The sequence below is a fragment of the Prionailurus viverrinus genome, chromosome F2 (assembly GCF_022837055.1).
Source record: "Prionailurus viverrinus isolate Anna chromosome F2, UM_Priviv_1.0, whole genome shotgun sequence".
In the NCBI taxonomy this organism is placed as follows: domain Eukaryota; kingdom Metazoa; phylum Chordata; class Mammalia; order Carnivora; family Felidae; genus Prionailurus; species Prionailurus viverrinus.
This window is the reverse complement of record NC_062578.1, coordinates 72,464,444-72,488,393: the sequence shown is the minus strand read 5'-3', so window position 1 is coordinate 72,488,393 and position 23,950 is coordinate 72,464,444. Positions and strand designations below refer to the sequence as shown.

The 23,950-nt window shown below is 46.4% G+C and overlaps 1 protein-coding gene across 5 annotated transcripts in view; it reads left to right on the top strand.

The window, feature by feature from the left end:
* The window catches only part of ASAP1 (ArfGAP with SH3 domain, ankyrin repeat and PH domain 1), a 347,294-nt gene that overhangs the window by 269,078 nt on the left and 54,266 nt on the right, over positions 1-23,950 (top strand). For all 5 annotated transcript variants that reach the window (XM_047842304.1, XM_047842303.1, XM_047842305.1 and 2 more), the window contains 3 exons: positions 3,031-3,131; positions 8,796-8,865; positions 23,665-23,752. In XM_047842304.1, the coding sequence (XP_047698260.1) occupies positions 3,031-3,131; positions 8,796-8,865; positions 23,665-23,752 (259 nt within the window). The remainder of the gene's footprint in view (positions 1-3,030; positions 3,132-8,795; positions 8,866-23,664; positions 23,753-23,950) is intronic.

Sequence of the window (23,950 nt, the reverse complement as noted above, 5' to 3'; positions counted from 1 at the left end):
TTTCCATTTCTTGGCTCCCATTGTGAAATTTCCCCAAGGTTTTAAGTTCATCGTGTAAAGTTTAGTTTTGTATTTTTTGTCCGAATGGATTTCTCACTCGTATTTCTCTTTCCTGAATACACGTTGATTTTTATTATGCTGTCAAAGGATTCAGGACCTGATTCATTCCTTCCGTCGCGTCTTGCTTTGTTAATTATTATGGGTGTTAATGCTCCACGATTTATTTTCGTAAAAAAGAAAAACCTCTTTTCATTTATCTAGACACCCTGCAAAAGCAAGCTAAATGGCCATCATTTGTCAGAGTGCAGAAATAATCATTTGTGGAACTACCTTAAGCCTTAGAACTCATTAGTAGTTAATGTAGGGTTGTCCATGCTAGACTTCTGAAATGAATGGCTTCCTTCCTGCTCAGCTTAATGGAATAGGCTTCCGAGGTCAGAGCCTGGAGATCAGCCACTTTATTCACCTATAAAAGCATATTTGCCCGATGTAGAGCAAAGCCCATTCAGCTCGTTATTCAGACTGTAAAGTTTATTTAGGCTAGTCATAAATGTATGTAAGGAACGTCTTAGAGGCAAATTTAGAATATAATAATTTTCATAAGTTATTAGCATACAGATCCTTGCTTAAAAAAAGAGAAGTACTCTTATTTTTAAAGCTTGTTTTATTTTAAGGATTAGCAAACTGGCTCTCAGAGATGCATAGTTTTAAAGCGTTCGGACAGACCTAGGAATTCCGTGGGCAGACACAGAGCAGTTTAGTTCAGTGGAAAGCGTTCTGAGGAAGAGAGTTATTCTTTTAATAAGAATTTTTATCCAGGGAGATTTCACGTTTTGTTTTAAATGTTCTGGGGAGGTATAGATGTGACAAAGATCCCTGACTCCAGATCCACAGTTAAGTGGTTTTCACATGATGTCATTGGGTAGAAGCAGAGAGATCCTAGGATTTCATTTATCAGCCTGCCCTTGTTTTCACCCATGCCTCCATTCTCCACCACCCCATCTAATTTCCCATCCTGATTGTTCTTTTTATTACGGACACATTGCAGCCTCCTTCAAGAAACCGTGTCACTGCTGTTGGAGGCCGTTGTGGAGGTGCTGGTGGAGGAAGGCCGCACTCGTGGCCCGTCTGATCTGTAGTACAGTCCCGTAGTCACATCATCCGTCCAGAAAGCCTGAAAGCACCTGTCAGAGAGGACCCGGGAGCCAAGTTACTATGAGTGCAAGGCTGTGGGCCCTGATTAAAAATAAACATATAGAAGGATTTCAGAAGAGGGTCCTAGACCCCGGTCCACTCTCCACCCCTCCTGTAGGTGATTGAAATTGTCCCATTAAGATCTTTCAGCCAGAGGGAGTCTGGCCCCGGAAAGACCAAGCAATGACTCACATTAAGAAAATGACTCGAGTTTGTAACCTCTTCAGGGTGAGTCTGTTCGCCCAGTAAAGCATGCATTCAGCACCCAGTTACCTTCAGGAGGGAGCGGTACAGCATGTGGGTAGTGTATAAACACCCACCTGAGGGACAGGGGTTGTGCCCCACTCCCTGTCCTCAGTGCCTTCCTGTTTAGGTATTCAGGACATGCTTTTGAACACGGAGCTCATCCCGTGAGGAGTAGCCTCACAGAGGTGCGCCGCCCTAGAGATGTTCCTCAGCTGTTACTAATTTGCATCCACAGAGCACGTACTGTTTGGTCCAAAGGATCCCAAATGCCAGAGAGAGACCATCCTGATCCTCATGGTACCTCGTACACAGATAGTTCTTCAAGCGTTACTTCTGAACTGGAGATTTTTATTATGTTCTCTTTGCTTGGAAAACTAAAAGAGAATCCTCCTACAATTTTTGGTTCTTTTTAGGTTTTCTAAAGTAATTTGGGATTCACTGAGGTGTTGGTTCCCCATATGCACACTTTGAAGTTTGTCGGCCATTTTATCTTGGTGAGATGTGTGCCTCGTGTCCTTTCATGCAGGTTTTTTCTGACTCAAATAACCTGAAGTAAAACAAATACAGGACAGATATAGGACGTTTTATTGTCCCACCACCTGAAGTTTATCATGATTCTGAAGGTGGTATGTGTTCTGGTGTTAATTGTCTTTACGATGGTGTTGTCTCTACATGTGATGAAAAGTGCTTAAATCATGAGCGATGACTATCAATGAAATTAACTATGTTTTCAACTGTTCTGCCTTTTTTCTCTGTTGCCTTTGCCCTTCCTGATCGAAGTCTAGGAGAGTAAGTCAACACTTTCTGTGAGAATGTATTGTCCTACTTCTGTGTCCAAACCCCATGTGCTCATTCTGCAGCTCAAGGTTGTTGGTTTATTTCTTCCATTTTCAGAGTGGAATGGCTGGGTCTGGTCATGTGGTCTTTAGAAACGAGGGGGAAGTAACAGCAGAGTCCTGACATTAGATCAAGCTGGTTTGCCTCTGTCTTGTTCTGCTGGTCCTGGTCCCCGTCTTTCCACATCATCCACTTTCCATGGCCAGAGAATCCTCTTTTTTAGTTAAAAGCATGCTTGACAGCTTATTTTACAGAACCTTGTTAGTTACAAAACCAGGATTTGTAACAGTTCCCGATACCTGACTGAGAAGGTCCTTTTTATGGTGGGCATTTCAGCAGAATACGTGAAAGAGAAAAGGTGTACACGAGGGAAGAACTCATTCAGCTTGCATGCACTGTGTGAGCCACCTCAGTTTTCCCTGCCTTCCTGTGCTGGCCTTTGCTGCCCGTGTAAACTGGTCTAGTCCCAGGACGGTCTGCCCCTCAGTGTGTTGGAAACGGAGCAGCGTTCTGAACTAGAAATAGGAGTCCTGGACCCAGCCTCCGGCTTTGCCTTAGACTTGCCTGTGACTCTGCTGTTTCCCTGCCCGGTTTCCTCTGAAATAAAGGCAAGGACCTGACAGCTCTTAAAGTTCTGGAATTCTGGAATTCTCTTCGCCCCTGACCAGGGCACAGAGGCCCAGTGGCAGAATAGAGTCAGGGATCTGAGAAGTGTGCCTGGCACTGGTCTGATCTGTGGCTTCTCCTTTCTAGGATTCCCAGAGCCGGCAAGGAGGGTACAGCATGCATCAGCTCCAGGGCAACAAGGAATATGGCAGCGAGAAGAAGGGCTACCTGCTGAAGAAAAGCGACGGGTACGTGGAAGCCCTCCTAGAGGCCCAAGCACCCTTCCTGGGTGCTAGTAACCCAGGAACTCTTTCCCACCCCCCAACTAGGAAAGCACACTTCAGACTCTCCTAATGCACTCGTTCTAGACCTTTAGCCCACCCGTCTTCCTCAGCTGATAGAGCCTACTGTCTTTAGAAGAAGCATTCATTGTCCCGTGGTCCCTAAGTGTCACCTGTGCCTCGTGACATTGCCATTTTAGGAAGGCAGGTACCGAGTGGCTTGCGGACTTCATGCTCGCCCACCTCTCTGCTTTTATCCATCGCCCTTTTCTCTCCTGGAGTGCCCACCTGGCCGCCCAAACCCCGACCCTGAGAGTCACCCCTGACCCCTCTCCTTCTCTTACATCACAGCCAGTGTAACTATAACTACGAGCTCTTCTGTTCGTATCAAGACCTCATGCGTTTCTGGCCATCTCTGCTGCCCTGCCCTTGGAGGAGCCACTACTGTCTCCTGAGCTATTTTAGTCCCTGGCTAACCGGCCTGTGGCCCCTCCCTCTTCTCCACTGCGTCTCTGCACAGCACTTAGCGTAGCCTTTAAAAAACAAAGCACATCATCAAGTCACTTCCATGCTTGAAATGCATGGAGGGTCTCACCTCTGCCTTTGTCTCCAGCCCAGTCTGGTGCCATTCTCTCCCCACGCCCGGCCACGCTGGCCTCCTTTCCATCGCTTGAATGGCGATTCTTCTTCACAATAAGTACATAAGTAGAACCGTAATTATTCACTTATACTAACTGCTTTTCTTTTTGAAAGAAAGGTTCTTCTTTTCTGATTGCTTGTGGATATGCACTCCTTGATTTTTATCTAAGACAATCACATTTTTTTATTTGTTTGTTGAAATTTCAACCATTCCTTCTGTAAATTATAATCCTAAGTTTCTGATCACTGTCACTTTTGCTTATTGTTCTACTCAGGCATCCAACGAATGTCTTTTGGGAGTTCTAGTATATATATGTCAAGCACTGTTAGAGACGTTTGGGAATATAACATTGAATAAGAAAAGTAAGAAAGGGGGCACCTGGGCAGTAAGGCATCTGACTTCGGCTCAGGTCATGATCTCACAGTTCAAGTGTGAGCCCCGCATTGGGCTCTCTGCTGTCAACACAGAGCCCACTTCTCTCCCTGCCCCTACCCTGCTCACACACACACACACACACACACACACACACACACACACACTCTCTCTCTCTCTCTCTCTCTCTCTCTCTCTCTCTCTCTCTGTTTCAAAAATAGACATTAAAAAGGTAACAAAGTCTTTAGCCTCCTAGAGCTTACATTCTAAGTTGGGAGACAGACGATAAAGAAGGAAGCATATGGAAGGTCAGATGGTAACAAGTGCTATGGAGAAAGATAAAGCAAGGCAGGGCCTGGACGTGTGTAGGGGTGGCCTTGCAGTCATACAGGGTGGTCAGGGAAGACTTCGTGAAGAGATGTTTGAGCAAAGACTTGAAGGAAGTGAGGGGATCATCTCTGCAGAGATCTGGGGGGAGGAAGCATGCTTCCTGTTGTGATACACACAGGAGTTCGGCATAGCAAGGACAGAGGAGCTGGGGGTCACAGCAGACAAGGTTAGAGGGGGCAGGATACCAAGCCAGGAGGGCTGTGGAAGCCACTGAGTGAAAATGGGAGTCATTTGGAGGGTTTTAAGCAGAGGAATGCCAAACTCTGACTCGTTTGAAAGGCTCTCTGGCTGCCGGGCTGAGCACGGCTGTGTAGGATGTAAGAGCGGAAGCAGGAGGCCAGGTCAGAGATGACGGGAATCAAGGGAACAGCCGCAGAGGGGGAAGAAGGGGCCAAAGTCTGGATGGTGAGGGTAGGGCCACCAGGATTTGCGGATACGGCTGTAAAGAAAGAAAAACATCCCAGCACGTAGCGCAACACCTGGCCCTTTGTAGAAAGTCAGTGAATGTTGACTATTAAATCTTGCAAAATTTAGAAGAAGAAAAGACACACTAGTTACTCAAATCACAGTTTTAAGCTGGGCTCTTCTTAACAGACACAGTGATCACATTGTAGCCCCAATGCCCATGGTATCTAGTGGACATAAATTAATTAATCCTGTAGTTTTAACACTACTTGCCTAAAGGCACGAGGGTTTTCTTGACATTAGAATTGCCTGTTTCTAAGTGAGATAGTTAATTTCTACCTGTTGAGAAAGGTCAACAGAGTCTTTGCGTAGGTATCGTTTGGTTCAAACCCCGAAATGTTCAACGTGAGTGTGTGAGTGTGTGCTGTGTGCCTGTCGGACACGACCAGGTGCCTGTCATTCACCTCATTTGACACCTGTAAGTAAGGCAGCTCCTTCAGAGAGGGGAAGTAATTTGACTGAGATCCTACAGCCAGTAAGTACAGGAGCCAACTTCTAACATGGGTTGTCTGAGTTAATGCTGGGGTATATACCCCTTCATCTTTCAGAGGGGGCATCGCCGCTGTTGATCGCCCTTGGGATACACAGGGTGTCAGCTGTCATCCACTCGCACACCTGGCTCCTCCATTCTTCCGGTCTGTTCTTCCTTCACCCGCTCATTTCACACATATCTATTAAGCACTCTGGTGCCTCGGGCAGTCGGCTAGCTGCCAGAAGGTAAACAGTACACAAGAGGTGGGCCGGCTTCCCATAATTGCACAGGCTGCAGGGGTAAATAATGGTAACCCAGAGTGGCCTGTCAGTGCTGTCTGTGGAAGAGGAAAGAACTGTAGTGCTTGTACATGAAGGCAGACTCACTTGCTAACAGTGACTACTGATGGGTCATGTGATTTTTTCCAAAGGATCATTTGCTTTAGTAATTTCTGACTCCAGTTCTGGAAGACTCCTTGTTACTTACAAGATTGTTATACAATTTAAAAAACACTTTAATTTTTTTTTTAAGTAATTTAAAAAGTTTATGATCCAAAGGCATTTATTGAGAGGCAAAGGAATAGCTGTTCTACGTATATTTTGTCAAAATAGCCCTAGAGGATGGGCATTATCATATTCATGACACAGATTAAGGTAAATCCCCGAGAGGACAGTAATGTGAGCGGAGTCCCGTGGCTGGTGGATGATGGTGCTGACATGGAAGCCCAAGTAACTGAGCCTCAGAATTGAAGCTTGTTCAGTGATACTAGACCACCTTCTAATAGAAAATTCCTTTTCTGGAATTCTGAGCTTTGGGCATGGTGTAACTGGTATTCTGTATGGTGCTGTCTGGAGAGATGGTAAAAGTCCATGGTATGTCCATTCATGAGCTTCGCAGACAAGCATCCTTAAAGCTTTCCATACAGGAAGGGGAAAGCATGGGCATAGAGGCCATTCCATAGAAATCTCAGGAATAAAAGCTCTCACAGTGTTCACAGAGATGGACAAGGGGTTGACTTGATTTTGCCCCCCTTTGGTGACCTGGAGCACCGCCTGGTCAATTTCTTTTAGCCAGAAAGATGAATGCTTTTGTGTCACTTTCCCTGGCTTTATTACTAATACAAAAAAATTCAATTTTGTGTTTGGTTTTGTATTTCCTTAATATACATTAAGAAAAACTAATGAATAAAGATTTTACTAAATAAAATGAGTAAACCGAGGCAGGACAGTTTCTTCACAGTTGACTATTTGTTAGGTTGGTTGGTTGATATTTTAAAACGTTTTGGTAAAGAAGGATGATGCCTGTTTGGGCTTAGTGAGTCCAGGGAATACGTCGCCTGACTCAGCAGGCTTTTACGAGGGTCAGGTTGGGATGCCAGACTAGTGACAGCATTGACTACCTTGACCGAATGCAGGTATGACCGTGTGACAGATGTCACCTCTCATTGGCCCTTCCCCTAGTCGGTGACGTAGCCATAATCTGAGGGCAGTTTCTCAGTCAGGAGTTCTGCATTCACCCCCTGAAGATACTGGCACTCTGAGCACAGTGTGTTCAATTTACTTGTGGTCAGATGGTGTCAGATGATTTCCCTCTGTGAAGCAGGCTTCAGACTAAACCATGCCTCTCTAGTAGTTACACACACAACAAGGCAACATTATCTGTCTTCGGAGCTGGTTTTAAATTCCTATTGTGGCAGGGTTCTTAAGAGGCCTCATGTAAGAAGGAAGAGGAAACACATGATGATATTATTTTAAATGCCAGGAGAAGCTACAGTTCCCTCCTCTGATGTTGTCTGTTTCCATGACAACCGAAGGCCAGAGAAGCCTCGTCTTCCCCGGAGAATCCCGGTTCCCTGTAGGTTTCCGTTTCCTCATGGGACTGCTTTTCACTAGTGCGTCCGTACCTGCCCGCACATGTGCACATCGCCACCCAGAGCCTCACCGATACCTGGAGCATCACCGAAAACAAAAACTTCCAACATGGAATGAGTTCTGTTTGGCTTTTTCTGAGGAGAGGTGTCCGCCTTCCCAAAGGAGAGGCATACAGGTTACCAAAAATGTTCCTCCATGACCCTGAGTTCCTTTCTCTAGATCCTGAGGTGGCCCCGCCCCCGCTCCTCCTTACCTGGCAGATGTCTTCAGTTACTTCTCTTAGTTTCTTTAGATTTCATTTTTTTTTTTAATTTTTTTTTCAACTTTTTTTTTTGGGGGGGGGGGACAGAGAGAGAGCATGAACGGGGGAGGGGCAGAGAGAGAGGGAGACACAGAATCGGAAACAGGCTCCAGGGTTCGAGCCATCAGCCCAGAGCCCGACGCGGGGCTCGAACTCACGGACCGCGAGATCGTGACCTGGCTGAAGTCGGACGCTCAACCGACTGCGCCACCCAGGCGCCCCATAGATTTCATTTTAATTACAGAAGCAATAGATTAAAACAGCCTTCTTGTGGAAGATTCACAGATACAGTTAAAAACTCTTTAGCACAACCCCTAGTACAGTCCTGGGCCTCCTTCCCAGACAGGAATACTTGTGTCAGTATCATGTGCCTCTTTCCGGGCCCTCTTCTGTATGTTTGTACATGTATTTATGTACCCTGAGAAAACTTAGGGTCCCATTTTATATGTGATATTTTTTAAAAATGTTAACATTACTAGATGATACCTGAATTACTTTAAAACATCTGGGTTTTTTCAATCAATAGTATGCTTTAGAAATGTATGTCAGCACAGACATAGTTACTTGATCCTCTTAAACTCCTGCATAATACTCTATAATATGAAAGTACCTATAATGCATTTATTCATTCTTCTGTTAGATTTCTGTTATTTCCCACTTTGCCATCAAAAACAGTCCTGTAGGGACACCTGGGTGGCTCAGCTGGTTGAATGTCCGACTTCAACTCAGGTCATGATCTCATGATTCATGAGTTCAAGCCCCAGCTGTGCTGACAGCTCAGAGCCTGGAGCCTGCCTCAGGTTCTCTGCCCCTCCATGCTCATGCGCTCGCTCTCTCTCTCTCTCTCTCTCTCTCTCTCTCTCAAAAACAAATAAACATTGGAAAAAAATTTTTAAAAAAACAGTGCTATAATGAGCATCCTTATATATGCCTCCTAGTCTGAATTACCTTCCACCTGGGATAATAAAAGGGATAATAATGTTTTCTGGGTTTCGTGGGTTTTGATTTGGGGTGGTTTTGTGGTTACGATTTTTAACAATCGTCATACATAACACGACATAATTGCATGTCACAGAGTGAACCAGCTACCATATCAGGTTGTGTCTGACTTGCTCTTCAGGCTCCGGAAAGTGTGGCAGAGGAGGAAGTGTGCAGTCAAGAACGGAATCCTGACCATCTCACACGCCACGGTAAGTGCACCTGGTGATTTACCGTGTTGCACCTGCGAGGCCTTTCGGCCGTGTGGACTAGGAAGCAAAAACATGATGGACCCAGCATTGAAATCCACCCACCCCCACCCGCTCTGCGTAATGTGTGGATTAGGATCAGACAGTGTGGGATGCTCCTTTACCGCAGAAATTGGTCTCGTCTTGTCCTGTGGTGACCTGCCTCGTTCTCCTGCCCCTCTAGAACATCCCATGCCGTTTCCCACAATATTCTGTCATTTCATAATCTTATCTTCGGGGAAATCTTATTGGTGGTTCTAAAAAACCTAAAGTTTTCTGAATTATAAAGATGACAGAGGGTGTTCTTTGCATGAAATAATAATTAGGAAATGAAATAACATGCATACAATATGTTCAGTCTTTTTGTTGTTACTATTTAAATCACTCAGAAAGCCCCCATTATGGTAAAGGGCTAAAATGTATATAAATAAAACTGAAATCATAAGATTGCCTTGCCATGGCTCCCCTTTCTTTAGGAATAAAGGCAATTCAGTGGAAAGTAGAAAGTAACTAAGCTATTAACGCTTCTATTCTGTTTTCTCTCCAGATTGTTGGCAGTTATATATGCATATATATTGCATACTTACAGTTGATACTTACATTCTAGCTAGAACTTTTGTTTGGTATCACCCATTTTCAACTGAAAGTCTTGTATTGGCAGAATTAATACTGTCAAAAAAGGTTCAGTCTTAGCGCTAGTCAGGACATGCACCAGAAAACAAGTAATTACTGTTTGGCCCTTTTAAAACTAGCAAGAAATGGCTTCTTACCCTTAAAGATGCAAAGGTTATAGTGGCAAATGGGTCAAGTGAAACTGGAAACCGCACAGTAGACCAAGAGTCTTTACGAAGGCACGTGCAGTCACACCTAGCAACCCCAGCTTGGAGAGAAGCTCGGGTAAATTTCAGTATCCTGTGCCAGTGAGGCCTTTGAGTTTATGATAAGCCGTGAATTGGTAACAGGATGGTAAAAATGAGGGATGAGCCATTTGTTACGTTGGCAAGTTTCCGTTATTCACAGTTGAGATTAGATTGTCCTCTGATGAGCAAGAAGTACCACTTAATAAGCATTTCTTCCTGCCAGACACTTCATAAAATTTATTTCACTCAATCCCTTCTACAACCCATGTGGTTACGTGCCCTTCGTTTTTGCAGATGAAGAAACTAAAGTACAGAGAAGCCCAGTGACTTGGCTAGTAGCGGGCAGTTAGAAATGATGCCCCTTCCACTCTGCCTCTCTTCCTGCAGAAGCCCATCATCCTACTAGACTCCTCACTTCCCCGGGGCACTTACCAGGTCCTAGTCATCTTTCTTCAGCCCCACCCCCTCCTCAGACCTTGGTACACACAAGGTAGTCACTACAAACCTGTGGCCAAACCCTTCCTGCTAGAAGATTCCATACGTCTTAACGATTATTGGCCTTTATGGAACTTGAGCAATTCTATCATCTCTGTCCTTTGTCCCTTGCAGAACCCTTGCAGGGTGATTCTTCAGAGGCCCTCAGCTTCCCTCAGTCCAACTGAGATTTTTGACCTATCATGCCAGCTGTGACAAGCCATCCATCTGACACGGGAAATCCTACAGGTGGACTTAGATCAGTTAGTTATCGCTAAAGCTGTCTAACAGTTCATTTCTTTGGCAACGTTTCATGAAGCTTCTACTCTACTCCAGGTGCTGGAGTAGGCCTCAGATGAGATAACTTTGACCTGTTCATATTTAATCCCACGCAGTTGCTTTATGAAACAGTTCTGATGCTCACGAGAATGTTAGTTACCACCAAGTAAGCACTTACCATGAGCCAAGTTGTAGAAAGTGCTTTCCCTGTGTCGCCATATGTGATTGTTGCCACAACCCACCAGATAGATGCTGTCATTAAGGGGTTAAGAAATGAGCCCGTGTCACACCTGGTGAATGCTGGGATTTCAGTCTTGAAGCCTCTGTGAGTGCTTAATGGTGTTTGCTGGCCACACAGGGGCCCACTCTACTCATTATGTTGGTGATTAAAATACTTGGGGGGCTATGTGTCAGAAGAATGATCCAAGATCAGAAACACTGACGGGAATAGATGACATTTATTGAGTATTCTCTGTGGCTTGTGCATTCACTGTTCTGAGCACATTACCAGAACCTCTTTTATGTAGCTTCTGTTGCTCCTGCTTGATAGACAACGAAACAGTCTCCGTTCTAGGCCTATGTTTCTCTCTGTGAAAGCGAAGATCGCCACCATCTGACTTTTCAAAAGCATTTCTGTCACCACCACCATCACCATCATGGCGGCTAACGTTTTCGAATGTTCACCATTTGCTAGGCATTCACCAGCACCTTAACGCGTTGTAACATTTAACCCTCACAACCTAAGTTATGGATGATGTCACCTTCACTATTCAGATAGGGGAGCTGGGGCTCAGAAAAGTTCACTTACAGGTCACATAGCTCACACATGGCATAGCTGGGATCTGGTATAGGTTGGAATTCTGCTCATACACATTCCCACACCCCTCAAAATGTGAATTCCCCTCACCTGCAACCCCACTTCCTCCCCAGCATGGGATCCCAGGTTGGGCCATCACAGACATAGTCAGCCCTGAACCAGGAGTGCCTGGGAGTCCGTGTGTGGGAGAAGCACGTTGCCTGTTCGTGCAGGCCGGAATTCTTCGATGGCCCGAAGCATGGCACGAATCCTGAGAAGCGATTCATTCGTAAGGATAGTCAACACAGTCGGCCCTTCACTTTTGTGATAAGGTTTGGCGTCTCCTGGGCCAGTACCCTGACTCTTGGGGAGCCACAGGGTTGACCTGTCTCTGGGCGAGTTCCAAAGGTATCCAGGGTGGTCTTTTCAGATCTTACCACCTGCAGCAGCTGTAACAGCAGCTAGAAGCTTCTGACCGGGGAGGTGTTTGAGTGCAGCTCTGTGCCGTAGGGTTGGAGGCTGAGGGCAGCAGTTGCCTGGATGGGATTGTGCCTGCTCTTCCCTCTGCTTTCCCGAGCCGGGTTGTGGCTGATTATTGTCTGATTTTATGAGCTGAGGTGGGTCCGAGTGGTGAGACTCTGAGATGGATCTGGTTTGTGAGCAGAAACAAAAACCAGAAGAATATTCTTCAGGGGAACTGCACTACAGTGAAAGTTTCTGACCACTTGACCTTATGTGAATCAGGAGTTTTTAGTTAGGGATGTGCTACGTGTACCCTCTCTTTACCCTCCTCCTCCCTTGGGTTCATCTGGCTATCTGACAGCCTCAGAAAGCCTTTTGACAAGTGATGTTATGACCTTATGGTGCCCCACCTACTGGGCTTTCTTAAGAGCCTGCTGTGGGAGGCAGCGCAGTGTGAGGAAACCGAGCAGTTGATGGAGTGAGTCCGTGGCACTGCTCACTGGTGGTCCTGTGACCTCGGACAGTTTGCTAAAAATAAAAATCACTTCTCTTCCACCCTCCCTTTTTTGTTCCTGCCAGACACATAGCTGTGGCCGAGCCAACTGTGTCAGTGCTTTCTTAAGGCTCTAATCAACAGCAAATATCACATCAGCTACATTGCGTAGTGGCCGTGAGAAAGCACTGTGGCATCTGTCAGATCTGAGTCCTTTACTGTGTGACCTTGAGGAAAGTATTCAACTCCTAAAATGATAGTGAAGATTAAATGTGATAATGTGCTCCGTGGGGGCATTCAGTTAGCAGGAATCGTTCCTGTCAGCATCACCTCGCCGGGTGTCCTGGCAATTCTGTCTGTCGGCAGGCAGGCTCTCCTGCCGCGAGCATTGGAAATTGTGGGTCCACCTCTCCTGTGCCCAGAGCAGCCAGGGGGGGGGGGGCGGCAGGGGAGTGGGTTCCTCCACCTCACTTCAGATTCCCTCCCACCGATTGGTGTTACTCTCTTGCCTGCTTTTCACTGGCTTTGGGCCACACGTTTTTGCTGCCAGTTACATCACTTGTAGTCCCATCCCTGCTCCTACAGAAAGGCCACTTCTCCTGACTTTGCAAACACTGCCGATGACTTACAATCCAGTTGAAAACGAAGGCCAGCAGTTTCCTTGGGGAAACATGTGGGATTGAGTCATCTTTGGAAAAGTGGACAGAGCAACCTTTGTTAGAAAACGTGGAGGCTTTGTTTGGGACCTCTGAGCACGTGGGAATTTCACTGCTTGAAGGCCCCCAGTCGGTGTCACTTACCCACGTGACCCAGCAGAGGGTCGCGTATGCACTTAGATTGATGAGCCATGGACTGTTGGATTGACCATTCGAGAATGATCTGCTCTGGGGTCCAGTCATCTCCCTAGCTTACTATTAAGGAAGAAATGCATTTTTGGGGGTGCCTGCAAAGGGGGCAGCCAGCCCTACAGGAGCTCATCTGCAAATTCATTGCTTTTCTTATATCTGTTCAAAGACATACTTTTTTTTAATTTACTACTCAAAGTAGTACATCACTATGGGAATCAGATTCACTGAGAATCTTTGAATTTGTTATTACAGTAATATGGATAGTGGCTTCCATTTATGGGCCATCTAGTATGTTTTGAGCAAAGTATAAAATGCTTGTGGTGTTTCAAAAATACCAATTCTAAGAAATCTATCGCAAACATTTCAGTCAGCCTCAAAGCTTAAGGATAAAGGACTTTATATCCAACCACAAAACTATTATACATAAACTTCCATATCTTTGAGTTGTTTCCTTATCCTTTTTACTTTAAGCATTTTAGTATATAATTTGAAAAGCTATCAAAGAATATGTAAGAATTATAGTTGGAGTATTACTTTATTGTAATAATCCTAAAAAATTAATTGCAAAAGTATAAGAAGTTTGACTTCTCAAAAGTCCTTACGTGGTGGATTTATTAACCTCAGTGTCACATACAGCTCAGATCCTGGGTTGAAACAAGAAAGGTGATTGCCGTTTATTGATCACTTAGAGCATGCCAGGCTAGCTATACAACATACATGCCACCATCTTCACTTTTCTTTGGTCTGGAAAGTTCTTAGGAGGTGGAAACTGTGTCTTACCTTTGATCTCCCAGTACCCAGCACACTGCCTGACATACAGGTAGTGTTCACTGAATACTTTTGGGTGAAACTGCAGTTTATAGAAGAAGACACAAAGACTCTGGAAGATTAAATCCCATGCCTAGAATTAGCCATTTGTGAACAGCTGGACCAGTTTTCAAACCCTGAAGCCTCTGCTCTTCCTACTATATGAATCGGCCTTTTCTCAGATGCCAGCTTGTTGTTAGGCCTTTGAAAGTGGCTTCAGTAATAGTTCTTTGGAGAAAGAAACCCCTCATCGAATCATCATAGGGTCTTAGAGTAGACAAGTCCGGGTTTCCTGGAAGGAGGAAATGGGGAGTCCTGATATTAAAGATACGACAAAGCGTCTGTGAATTTGTCTGGATCTGAAAACTGATTTCTTTTAAATCTCAATTTTTCAAATGCCTGCAGATGCTCTTACGATTAACACCCTAACAAGTCACTAAGTTTATCATCACTTTTTCTCAATCAGCCAACACTAAAAGTATTTTCATAAAATATCACACAGATGTTCAGTAAGAAGGTTTGGCGTTTTACTCAAAGAGCCTGAGAAACCAGTGGGACTGGACCAGGCTGAGCCTCTTGAGAAGGTGCTCGGTAAGCTGAACTCTTTAGAAGGGGTGGGGGGTGGCAGCACTTGGGTGGCTCAGTCGGTTGAGCGTCTGACTTCAGCTCAGGTCATGGTCTCGCGGTTCATGAGTTCGAGCCTCGAGTTGGGCTCTGTGCTAACAAACCGCTCAGAGCCTGGAGCCTGCTTCAGATCTGTATCTCTCTCTCTCCGCCTCCCCTGTTCATGCTGTGCCTCTCTCTGTCTCTCAAAAATAAATGTTAAAAGGGGTGGGGATCAGGAGCACAACCTTCTGAGGCACCCTGCACTGAAATACCCTTCCAGCAACTTACCACGTGTGGCTTTTGTTACTGCACCTAACTTTACTCCTCATCTGTGAAATAGGGTAATAACAGTACACATCTTCCAGTGTTGACAGAATTCAAGGAGCAGATGCATTTAAAGCTTTGTGGCACATGGACCACACTGGACGTTTCATAAACTTAGCGGTTACTGTCAGCATCTCGGGGAGCTGAGGTGGGTCACAGCATTGGATCCTGGAGCTAGTCTGCCTGGGTTCGAATTCCAGGGGACACTGAATCCCTATGAGGCTTCCCCCGTCTAAATAAAATGGGGCTATTAACAGTCCCTAATTCATAGGTGGGTGTAAAGATTAAACTGGAACAGGTTGTGGGGCCGAATTAGTGCTCAAAAAAAGTCAGTTATTATTATTGCTATTACTACTCTTCCCTAATGTGTTACTACTTCCATTGGAAACTGATTTACTGGAATTTTTCTTTTTTCTTTTTGTATTGCTACTTCCTTACTTCCCAAGATGCTTTGTGAACCAAGTTCAGGTACCTGTCCTCTTCAGCCTGTCAGAGGTTAACAGCACCTCTGGCACCTCCAGGGCAGCGTCACCAAAGCTAAGAATTTGATGTCTGTCTCCCTGCTTTGGGCTTTGGGGATACACAGACAGTTCCCAGGGACTGTTGTTTATCAGTCCACTCCAGAGCCCGAAGGGGCTGCGTTCGTTCGGCTGCCAGGGGGTTGGCAGGTGCACCAGAAGGCCATCAGGAGGCACAAGGCAGCCTGCACAGCAGATCGCCCGCCCCCTTCCTTGCTGCGGATTTAACAACAGGTCTCTGTGGTCTGCCCTTATGGCCTCCTGAGGCTATGCTGGATTCCACCAGATTCCATATATTGTCCCCACCACAAGAAGAGAGTATTTTCCTTTCTCCAAGAGATTAGAAGCAACAACGACTTGTCAAAGGACAAACTTAGGAGCCCGTGAGACCCGGCCTCAAACCCCTGGACAATCCGTAGGACCTTGGATACGTGACATAAGCCTTTGGAGCCTCCATTTTCTCCATTGTAGAATGGGAACGTTTGGCTCATTAAACTGTTTCGCTGATTCCAAGCAGCCATTGGGCCGGATGCTAGAGGACCGAGGATGAACTGGCCGGCCGCGCCCTCTCGGAGCTTGCAGTGACCCAGGGCTCAGAGCGCTAAGAAGTGAGCAGCATGCTGGGGTAGAAAATGAAGGGGAGCTGCCTTCGTGTGGCCAGGGAAGGCTTTTCTGAGCAGTTAGTGGTGAAACTAGGGAGGAGCAGTCCCAGCAGAGGGAAGAGGGCAGTCCACAGTCCTGAGGCCAGGAAGCGCGTTCAGGGAACCCGAGATGAGCCAGTGGAGTGGCACCGCTTTCCCTACCCTCTCTGAAGAGTCTTTTGGAGGCTTAAATAACACATTCTTTGAAAGGTGTTGCTATCTATATGTTCAGGTACTAACAAAAAGAGCATTCGAGAACAAACTTAAAAACTACAGTTGATGCAGAAGTTCCAGTTAAGCAAGAACCATTAAAAAGTGTGTAACAACATCTTGAACCACTCACTATTTTAATCCTCTTTTGGAATTTTTCTCTCCCCCTTTTGACTGATGATTCTGTGTCCCCTCCATCCGCTTCAGGTGGTGCCATTTTTCTTCCCCTGAGCAGCCCGCTCTCACCCCACTGCCCTTGTGACCTGGCACCCTCAACCCCTTCCCTTTTCTTTACAGACCGGAGCTGACTCTCATAAATTAAGTTCAAAATGTAGCCTCTCGTTCCACCAGCACTGTTGAATTCTTTTTAAATTTAGTTATTTATTTTGAGAGACAGAGCGAGCGTGTGAGAGGAGGAGGGCCAGAGAAAGGGAGAAGAGAGAATCCCAAGCACGCTTCACACTGTCAGCACAGAGCCTGACACGGGGCTCGATCCCACGAAACGCGAGATCACAACCTGAGCCGAAACCAAGACTCAGAAGCTTAACCGACTGAGCCACCCAGGCACCCCTGGTGCTGAGTCTTAATAGTCATGGTCACCCGCAGAAGAAACAGCTGTTCCAGTGCAGATAGTGGTATGTGGACGTATAAAATAGCAGCACCATCTCTGAAACTCGGGGTGTCTGTGGAATATCTTTCTGGGCTTCCGCCACATTGCAAATGCAGAACCGAAGATGTTTATCCGAGGACTTCCCAAGTTCAAGTTGCATGAAACATATGTTTAGAAGTCTGTCTGGTTATGTTTTACAGGTCGTTTATGCTTCTAATACACTGAATAGGAATTTTTACTGTATTTCAATCCCAAGGTTATAGGTTAGCGGCGACAGCATGGAGTTTATTTCAGATGCAAATTCCTGTGGCTTGCATCTGAATGAGCCGTTGGAGGTGATTGGAAGAGGCAGCAGCTTTTGGCCCACTGAATCCAGGGATTCTCAGCCCTAACAGCACAATAGACCATCAGGTTCCTTACTGCAGTAAGAGATTTTCAAGAACATCTTCATATTCAAACATATCTTCCTCACACATAACATTCTGCCAGCCGGAAGTGAGCACCAAGGTTTAAGTGGTTGGGAGGGTTGAAGGAATCCGTAGTCGATACAGATTCTAGGAGGAATTACTTCAGTGAGATGATCACCTCCTCCTTCCCTAAGCTGTCTATCAGAAGGACCACTAAAGGGGTGGAGAGCTTTCATTGTAGCCACAAGATGGTAATTTTGGAACATGGAACACGTCAGGAATGGGTGGGATTTCTCAACAGATACACTAAGTGGTTTTGAGGGAAATGAGGGAACTGACCGTTCCAGGGTAGGAAGAACCAGAAAAGAAAAAGCAGGAAACGTGTTCTCATTTACTCTGCAAACGTCCCAAGGGCTTGGCTTGACAAGGAAACCGTGTGATAAATGAAAAAAGCTCTGGGAAGGAATTTGTTCAAATCTCAGCTTTGCTTTTTCCTTTCTCTGAAATATTTTATTTTTTGCCTTCCTGACCGTCTGTTTCCTCATCTGTAAAATGGGTACAGTAGCAGGGCCTAGTTATTAGGGTTATCGCAAGAATTAAATAACACAATTTCTAAAAATACCTAGCAGTGTAGGTGCCCAGTGAATGAAGGCTGTTACCTTGCCCCAAGTGAGCCAAAATACTTTCAAAAAAGCAGTTTTGATGTACTAAAATTTTAGAGATCAGATCTCTCTGCAGTGTAGGTGTTCATTGTGTACCTAATGTCTTGCCAGAGGTTATTGTGGTTATTCATTGCGTGCCAAGCATATGTGTCCCTCTAGGGCAGAGTAGGTGTCTAAATGTTTATGGAGCAAAAAGTTGGCAATGGCCATAATGGTCGGAACAGCTCCGTTACCAGGCACAGAAAGTGAAGAGAGCTCTCTTATTTTACCTCTTTTCACGCAACAGCCTCAGCCTGGTGGGGTCAGGCTTATTCCCCCCAAGGAGTGGCTGATACTCAGTTCTGGTTTGCAAAGCAGAGCAAGTCAACAGGATGATGGAGGGAAAGAAGTTCGTTTCTGGATACTGATTCCAGCAGCAGCTGTTGGCTGCTAGCCGAGAAGTATGCCCGCGCGAACAGCTTCGCACTTCCAGCGCAAACATTTCCCCGTGGCGCACACGAAGCTAAGGACCAACGTGTGGTGTTTGTTTTCTTCCCGGAGACGCAGAAACGTTCATGGGAATCGACTCCTTCCCTTTCTGCTTACGTTGCTGACAGGCTTCCTGGCTGAGCAGCCATTTTCCGTTTTGAGTGGCAGTGCATTCTGTCACGGGGAGAATATCTTCATCACTTCTGCTCATGGAACATGTGCAGAGCTTCCCCAGTTTGGAGTATTTCCAAAAGGGAAACATTCAAGGGTGGGTTTGCCGGTCCGCGTGTATGTATAAAACGAACACATCTGTGTAAACTGTTAATTGGGGAAAAAAGCACTTTGCAAAAACGGTATCCACAACTTGAACGAACCCATGATTTTTTAAAAACAGACACCTCTCTCTCTAGCTCTCTCTCTCTCACACACACACCCACACGTTTTGTTAAAGTCAGTGTATTAACAACGATCATCTCGGGGTGTGAAAGTGAGATTAACAGGTAACATTCAGTTTCTTCTTCGCACTGTGTCCCCAGTTTATGTCATTCTTGTAATGAAAAGTGAAATCTGCAGGACAAGCCTCAGAGTCTCAGGGAACAGAGCCACAAAGTCTTCAGTTTTGACACATGTCAGGCCGATGTTTGGAACAGAAGCACGTGTAGCTTTTCAAAGTCCCTGCTCAGCAGCAGACCCTCCCCCTTCCCCCCCGCAAGGACAGTGCGTCCTGCCCTCCACTCACCACCCAGACGCCTGGGCTGAGTGAGAACACATACCCTATAGAGGTAACTTCTAGAATAATTAGTTAAAAGCCTCTCTCTTCAGCTGTATGTTGAGTCCCCAGCCCTTAGTACCATGACTGTAGCTTTGCTTCCAGCCCCCATCATCACTCGTCCATCTTACCTTCTCGGCTTCCTCCTCCAGCCACGCCCCTGCATACAAACTTAAGTGCCCACTGTTGGAATGACTCCCTTCCGGAGACTGTCCGAGCCACAGAGGCGCGGATGTGAGCTCCTTAGCGCCAATGCAGTTCTCCCCCCGACCTCCCCAGGGGGCATCACTTCTGCCTTGGTCTCCTCTTAACCCCCCACTGCCTGCACCTGCTCCTCACTGTCCCCCCTCCCCCACCCCACCCCTGTTCAGATTGCCTCTCTGGGCCCTCGCCAGGGCTGAGGCTGCCTCTCTGGAGGACTCCCCACTCAGCCCTCCCACCCCACCCGCGCTCCCAGGCTCCTCACACATTCCAGATCCGTGCCTCGGTCCGTTTCCCGTAGCTGCTTGATGGCGCAGACCGAGTGTTCTCGGGTGCTTGGGATGTTGCAGAGGCTTAATAACTGTTGGGCCAAGTAAGTGAACAGGTGTATCAAATAGGCTTCTAAAATTTCTCCTCAGTTGCGAAAGTAACCGGGGGAGAATCCGATGACCTGAGAAGATACCAAAGTAAAAGTGAACCTTGGGCACCCTCGCTCATGTTTGTTTCTAGCCCTTACTCTTCTTAGAAGGAGACGTTCCGTCGTGCACTGGGGCTTCTACCCTTTCCTGAGCGATTCCGCGTCGCGTCTTTCCAGGCCTGTGCTGCTTGGTGGAGCCGGGAGGAAGAGCGGGGCTTTAGTCCCCTCAGACCAGGGTTCAGCTCCAGGCTCTGCTGTCTCCTTACCGGGAGATTTTAGGAACATGAGTTAACGTCTCTGTGCCTCCGTTTCTTCATGTTACTTAGTATAAGAAACTAGTGGCTTCCCTCACAGGTGGGAGTACACGAGATAGTGTAGGTAAGGCAACTGGAATGCTTTCATTCATTTCGTAAACGCTTATTGAGTGCCTGCTGTATGCCAGGCACATTTTAGTGAACAAAATAGAAACATGTGTGCCCTCAGTGGGAAGAAAGAAGGAAATAAGGAGTAATCAGAGACAGGAAGATGATAGAGCAGGTGTAAAGGGGATGGAAAGTCGCTGGAGGGTCGTCAGGCCAGGAAAGCCGCCTCTGAGGAAGTGCTGATTTTGAGAGCCCTGGAGGGAAGGACAGAGCCTGGAGATCTGGGAGGGCCACAGGGTGTGTGCATCACGGGAGGGAGGCCAGTGCCCTCACCGCCCAGCAGAGGGAGCCGCAGGCAAGGTGGCAGGAGCTGGTCCAAAGGAGCCAGGAGGCAGTATTGGAGTTGAGGTACAGACTGTGGTGTTTATTCTGAGGTTGGTAGGAATCCTCACCAGTAAGGACTCGATAAGTACATGCTTTCTTCGCTCTGAGTTTTTCTTTCCTTAAACAATATGAAAGCATTTCCTAAACTGTACCCAGTGATGTAGCCCAGGGCAAGTCATTTAGTCTTTGATTTTAGTCTGCCAAAATGCCAGCAAGATTATACCTTCTTTAATCAATATACCTATAAATTAGTACTAATGTCGAGAAAGTGCTTTGAAATTTTGGAAAGTTATACAAATGTGGATTTCTACTGTGGAAAGTTATACAAATGTGGATTACCCTACTGATTCCTGAGCCTTCTAGGGCCTTGGTCTGCGGACTTTGGCTGAGCATACCACTCTGCTCTGGTATTTGGGGGCTCAGTACTGGCTATGTTGACTGCTTCACCAGTGAAAAATTGTGTTCTTTGATCCTCAAACTCACATTTGGAGTAATAGGTCATTTGTCAGATGTCTCACTGGCATTTAGGGGAAGAACCCTTTATGTGAGCAAGATGGACCTGTGTCAAATGAAGTGCGTGCTGATGTGACAAGTGTCAGTGCAGTAGACTTGACAGAATTCCGAGGGAATAAATACCATACGCCATCATCACTGGAGTTGTGGGCCAACCATGGAAGGACTTACACTGTATAGAACGCTTATCATCAGGAGCTTTCTGGTAGTGAACTTGGAGGTGGTCCATGCTTAGAAATGAGAGGTGAATGGCATGTTTAACTTTTCTGAATCCAGTTAATGTTACTTTTTTTCCTTCTGAAAATGTATCTGTTACTTGATTGTATCTGTTGGTCAGGTTGTTCACAAATACTGGAGTAACATAGATTTGGGGAGAGAAAATCATCTACACTGTCTGCTACAGAGAATTCTCTGCTACATTCATATGTGAATGGTGTCTTAAAAAGTTTTAAATTTTGGGGGTGCCTGGGTGGCACAGTCATTTAAGCGTCCAGCTCTTGACCTCAGCTCAGGCCATGATCTCCTGGTTTGTGAGTTCGAGCCCCACATCGGGCTGTGTGCTGATGGCGTGGAGCCTGCTTGGTATTCTGTCTCTCCTTCTCTCTGCCCCTGCTTGTGAGCACTTGCACGTGCTCCCTCTCGCTCTGTCGCTCTCTCTGTCTCAAAAACAGAAAACAGAAGCTTTAAAAAATCTTAAATGTTTCCAAGAGATTTCTCAACTTTAGGGTAAGAAACCTGAAACCTCTTATTATACATAATCATCTTAAGCTTGGGAAGTTCTTCCTTATGTCTGGCTCAGATCTTCTACAATTTGAGTATATTTCTTCTTCGTTCGTGCAAATGGAAAACAGCTGTTCAGCCTTCCCCCATAACAAGCTTTCATGTTCTTGAGGATGGTTATTAAATCCCTCCCCAGCCTTCTTTCCTTGGGACTAAATAGTGCCTTTAACCGATCTTCAAAGTGCCCATTTTCCACTCCTTTAATCATCTCCTGGTCTTTCCTAAGCTTTTCTCCATCCTTTAAATGTGGATGCCAAATTGGAACCCAGTATTCTATGGAGACTCTCACAGTGAACTGGGATCGCTACCTGTTCAGGCTGTCACATGTGATCGTCATTCATGTGGGACTCCAGCCATCTCGCCAACATCCAGAAGGATGAGATGTGGGACCGACAGTTCCCTCCGCAGTTGGGCTGGGCCTGGGCGTGGCTGCAGCCGAGGATTTGGAGGCTGAGGCCTTGAGCAACCCACAAGCCAGGTGCATTCTAAGAAAAATTTGCAGGCCTACAAACCCCCGCCTCCCCATCCTGAGTTTGGCAACCAGTTCTGTAGTGCGGGAACCCTTTCCCAAGTGCTGTTTCCTCTTAGGCAGAACCATCCTGCGAAGGACTTCACTGCTGGTTTCCACGCCTGAGTCAGATTTACATGCAGGCAACATGAAGTCCCTCGGGGTCTGTCACTTCCTCCCCCAGACAGCTTCCTTTTGGAACAGATCTTTTAGGACAAGTGGCATTAATTTCTGTGTCTAAACTCATTGAAATCACAGGGGAAGGAGAATCTCACAAATTGTTCAGTGAGCTCAGGAAGGTAAACAAATTACTTGTCCAGTGTCCACTGTCAAGAATGAGAGAGGTAATGTGTCATTGAAATTGTCTTAATCATGTGCCATCTCTGTTGTTCGGGGCTTCGATTGGGTCACTGACGTGTGACCTTTTCCTATCCTCTCCCGCTCCGTTTTCCCCAAAAACTCAAGTTCCTTGGGTGTAAATGGTCCTGGTGTGGGGATTTCAGATCGCAAGAATGGAGGCAGGTATACAGGACTAGAGTTCCATTGTTTACTTCAGCAGGCTTGTGTTCGAGCAAAGCCCAACCTGGGGGCTCTCAGACACTTCCCTCCTTGGTCAGCTCCTGCAGGAAGCAGACATCTGGCATCAGCCGTTGGCCAACATGTGACCTTGGACAAATACAGGAGGGCAAGAATGAGTTTTGACCAGGGTGATTCTGTAACAAGACTCCATGTAGGCAAAGCCTAAATTAGGATGACTCTCTAAATACTGCAGGGCCTGAATGAATGATGTGTGTGACCAAGAGATTTGCTGACAAATGATATGAAATCCTTACTATATTTTCCCTCTCTCCAAGATTTTGGAGCTCATTAAACAATGTCTCGTTAAGCAGTGTCTCACAGGTCAATTGTCTTTGCGCTTTTGAGAGAAGTACTAAATTTTGCATTGCAACCAAAATGTGTGGGTACCTGAGACATCAGGTTTGGGATGACTGATTCCTGGGGTCATTTGGAGTCCTCTGCATTTCACAGTAAGATACAGTACGGAGAGTGCCGACTGTTCGTGCTCGGGTACGTGTAAGTTCAGAAAGGTGCATTTCCATGGAGCGTGCCCACTCTTCATTGAAAGGGAGGCGGATGATCCTGGTTCCATTCTGATTAATCACCAGGATATGCATGTACATTGCAAAGACATTTGTCAGGCCACCTAAGATCTTTGTCCTTCTTTAACGAGACTCACAATTCTAACGGGGTAAATAAAACTTCACCACACGCGCTGCATGAAGCTGCCCGTCTGCCCCGCAGGCCGTGGACCCTGCAGGTGGGAAGATAATGCAACATGTAACTTCCTCACTTCTTGTTCTAGTCTAACAGGCAACCCGCTAAGCTGAACCTCCTCACCTGCCAAGTGAAACCAAACGCCGAGGACAAGAAGTCTTTTGACCTGATATCACGTGAGTCCTTTTTCTCTCCGGGTCGGTGTGTGTGGCTTCTGACATACATCTCCATCTCCGGGCGTGCAAACAGCATCTTTCCCAGGCAGGGCCCCTGGCGCTCCTGCACGGGCACGTTGCTACATTGACACTGAGCCCACCCGCGGGGGGGCGGGGGGGGTGGTGGTGGCGGGGGGAGGCATAACAGGGTCAGATCTG